The sequence below is a fragment of the Buceros rhinoceros genome, unplaced genomic scaffold, assembly GCF_000710305.1.
Source record: "Buceros rhinoceros silvestris isolate BGI_N320 unplaced genomic scaffold, ASM71030v1 scaffold1361, whole genome shotgun sequence".
Lineage (NCBI taxonomy): Eukaryota > Metazoa > Chordata > Aves > Bucerotiformes > Bucerotidae > Buceros > Buceros rhinoceros.
The window spans coordinates 16,563-20,685 of record NW_010395715.1 but is presented as its reverse complement, the minus strand read 5'-3'; the positions used below and the strand labels follow the sequence as shown (position 1 = coordinate 20,685).

General features: G+C 43.9%; 1 protein-coding gene across 1 annotated transcript in view; it reads left to right on the top strand.

Moving 5' to 3' along the window:
• CHD1L (chromodomain helicase DNA binding protein 1-like) overlaps positions 1-4,123 on the top strand; it is a 22,748-nt gene that overhangs the window by 9,050 nt on the left and 9,575 nt on the right. The window contains exons 8-10 of the mRNA XM_010145623.1: positions 796-888; positions 1,323-1,419; positions 2,839-2,912. Coding sequence (XP_010143925.1) covers positions 796-888; positions 1,323-1,419; positions 2,839-2,912 — 264 coding nt within the window. The remainder of the gene's footprint in view (positions 1-795; positions 889-1,322; positions 1,420-2,838; positions 2,913-4,123) is intronic.

Genomic DNA, 4,123 nt, shown 5'->3' with positions numbered 1-4,123 from the left:
CAGGATCTTTTTCTAAAGGCTTGTCCAAAAAAATGTGAGGGAAACTTTATTTGGTCCATGAAAACAGATGTGTTAGTCTTGAGATGGAAATTCAAATGCAGATGTGATATGCAGAAAGAGATATGAGGGCTGCATTGCAAGTGATGCCTCCTTTTTTATTCTGTTGGCCCACAATGTTAGAGGCAGATGTTGGTGGAATGGCAGCACGGTTGAACCTTCCCACTGATGTTCTATTAAATTTTGTTGCTGTATGACAGACGGCATCAGAGGGGCAGTCTGACAACATGACCTCTGACATGGCACTGTGTGTGAAGCGAAGGTGTGTAACTGAATTCCTCCACGTGGAGAAAATTGCACCTATGGACATTCATTGACGGGCTGAATGTGTACAGAGACCAGTCAGTGGGTGTCGGCACAGTGAGGTGGTGGGTTAAATGAGCTTGGCAGGCAGGGTCTTGTTCATCTCTGGTGAAAATGCAAAATGCACAGCCAATGGTGGTGACTGTATCAAAAAGTAGTGGTTTGTAGCTGAGAATTTGCTCTATGAAATAGTGTTATTATGCTCTTCATATCTATTGTAGTTTATTGTAGTTTAAATAGGAGGCATTACTTTCAGAGCGACTTACCTACTCCAGTGCTGTAGCCTTGAAGAGTAGTACCCAGAAATAGGAGGCATTACTTTCAGAGCGACTTACCTACTCCAGTGCTGTAGCCTTGAAGAGTAGTACCCAGTCACACCCATTGACGGAGCATGGACTTTCCTGCTGAGATCCTTTTCTGTGCTCTTTCTTCCAGATGCATTTGAAAATGAAACAGGAAGGAAGGTTACACTTCAGAATGTCTTAATTCAGCTTCGAAAGTGTGTTGCCCACCCATACCTTTTCAGTGGTAAGAATGCACTCCTCTCTCTTGAAATAGAAGTAAGTTTCTTGATTTACACAGTGGTTTTCTATTATTGCTTGGCAGTGTAATGCGTAGAGGCAGCAAGTAATAAACAATGTTTTACTTGAATCAGAACCAGCTGTGAGTTCGTGACCAGTTCCAACATAAGACAGTTCAGCAATGATGAGGAATAAAGTAGGGGACTGTTTCTTACTGCAGCTCTCTAAGTTTTCTCATCAGCGCATCTACTCTCACCTGAACAATGAAATCTCAATGCTTTGTGAAATACCAAGGGAGTTCTTTAGAGACAGAGAAGGACCATCACTGCTCAAGCAAGCATCATGGGAGTCTGCTTGGTGATAGTGCAAACACACTGAGATTGGCCACTGAGTTAACTTCCATAGTATTAGATTTGCTTCTGAAACTCATTTCTGTTCCAGGTGTTGAGCCAGAACCCTTTGAGATTGGAGACCATATTGTTGAAGCCAGTGGCAAGCTGTGTTTGTTGGATAAACTCCTTTCATTCTTATATGCTGGGTATGTCACGTTGGGATGAGGAAGACAGGGTGGGGTTGACCTAGAGAGAAGAGGTAAACTGGGAAGTCAAACTACCTTATTTAGCCATAGATTGAGTAGATACTCATCACAATGCAAGCACTGGCCTATTGCACGTTATTGAGTACCTGAAAGAAGTTGTTTCAGTATAAGGAGTTGCATTAGAGATGGCAGAGGAACCTCAAAGCTTTTTGTAGCTTCCCTTTAAACATTTCTCAAAACACCTTACTAACACTCGCATGTTCTTATATTTGCCATATTTGGGAACCTGGGAGAATTAACCATGTGCCATGGCATTCCACATTTTGACTGTGGGTTTCCTGAGAGTAGCATCAGTTGACTTCCTTTGTGCTACCATGCCTTTGTTAGTCTGGGAGGCGGACTGCATAGCAAATGTGAAAAAGAAATTTGACTGGACCAAAACCCCAGAAGAAGTTGAAACTTCAGTTTTGATGATGGTGTTCAGAACTCCTGATGCTGGGCTCTGATAACTTCAGAACCTGGAACCCAAGGACTCTGGGTATTTACCTCCAGCTCTTAGATGGGAGGCAAATCAAACTGCAGTTTGCATTCTTGTGCAGTCTGTGAAGCAGTGCCTCCTGCATGACAGAAATTCTGCCTTCTCATTTAATCAGGCTGTAGTTTCCCTTTGACCACCTCCAAAGGACAGAGCTTCAGCAGACCTTTGGAAGTCTGATGTGGTTGTGGAGGTCTCTGTTCTTCTGCTGTATAGCATCTTGTGAGTGGGTGCCTCTCCCTTGAATATCTTTGCCACAGGACCAGCCCTGTGCAAATTCTGGCCTTGAAAATGCCTGTGTTCTGCTCTACAGTGAATTCTGATTTAAACAGAGCACTGATGCCTAGAGCTGGGAGGGAGGAGAGTTGATCTCTCATGTATACACAGTCATAGGCAGAGTTTGATCTTGAAGGTCATTTGCTGGAGGAGGAAATGCTGTACTGTCACAGAGATGCTGATACCACATTTTCCCAGCATCTAAAATGTTTTGAGGTGTGTGATTTGAGAGCAGTCTGGTGTGGCAGGTCCTGTGGTGAAGAAGACCTTGTGATGCTAGATTGAAACTGAGGATCTTTTTAGACAGGCTCCTGTCCATCCTCACCAGGCTGCATCCAGCCAGCAGCAGAGTTGTGCCAGAGCCTTGTTGTGTCTCTGTGACTCTAGATGCAGTGACTGATGATGGCAGATGAGGCTGACTGGTTGCTTATGGATGTGGAGTTGAAAATGTGAGGGAATGGGCAGTGAATCTGTGAGTCTTAGTGTGGAGAGGATTGAGGCCTTGCTATTTAACAGTGACTGGTTAAGCTGTTGTAACCCCTCTACCAATCTGTGAAATGCTGTCACAGTATGTTGAGGCTCATGGTGTCTTAATGTTATTTTTCCAGTGGCCACCGTGTCTTGCTCTTTTCTCAGATGACTCAGCTGCTTGATATCCTGCAGGACTACTTGGACTATAGAGGTGTGTTCTACATGCTTTGTCACCAGTGTCTTATCCTAATGATCTCTGCCATATATTTTTCCTCTGATTTTGGTTGGTCTGCCTGGGATGGAGAAGGGATTGTGGTGAGGATTTATTGCTTCTTAGTAGATAGAAACCATATTCTTGCAGTGGTGCTGTGAGTTGGAGGGTCTTGAGTTCAGCTGTCTTCTGTGTTACCACCTGCCTGAAATGAGCTGGCACTTAAATATTCTTCAAAGTAGTTTCAGCTTTGGTTCCTCAATAAAATGAAGCTAACAGATGGCAGGGTAGCAATGTTTCATTATACACCTATGTTCACTTAGGTACCTGAGTCCTGAAGTAATTGCACTGAAGGCAGCAGGCTTGCTCTAGATTCAGTTCATCCAGCACAAAATGCAAATTGGGCCACATTCATACCAGGAAATTAATTTTTGATTAAATAGTTGTTGGCAGCAGGGCCCCAACATGTCTGCAAGGGCAGGTTGGATCAGACCATTTTTGGCAGGGTTACCGAAGTGTTCTTGGGACATTTTCTTTTGTTTCGATCCACATGGCTCCATGCCTACTTAGGATTTCCCATGAAAGAGGCTTTTGTTTGGTGTTTATGGTTTTGGGCAACTAATAATGCGGGATAAAGCCAAATGTAGGGCCGTATCCCATACTGCTTGCTCACAGGAAAGCACACACTGAAGGCCGTGGGATTTTGCATAAGGAGAATCCAATGGCTGTTGGCCTGTTTTGTGGGGCCCGCAGCCAGCACAGCATAGTCTGAAATGGGACTGTGTGCTAATGTTCTGTTACTTTGGCTCTGGATTTTCCTGTTGTGTTTCCAAGCAGTAAATTAAATGCTAAGAGTCTCTGCTTCAGACTCAGCTAAATTACCTTTTCCCGACAGTCAATCTGGAAGTCAGGGTCACTACTTCAGTTTATATGAGGTTTAACTGAGAAAGAATGAAGGAACTGAAGGCTATAAAATGAGAATCAAGGCAGGAAGGTTTGGCATTAAAAGATTCAGGTCAGCAGTGAGACAGCAGAGAATGAGATAAGAGGGTAAGAGCATAGACAGAATTTCAGAAACATACATGTTGCTTGTTTGTAAAGGCTACAGCTATGAGCGGCTGGATGGTTCTGTTAGGGGTGAAGAGAGACACCTTGCCATTAAGAACTTTGGACAACAGCCCATCTTTATCTTCCTGCCGAGCACCAGCGCA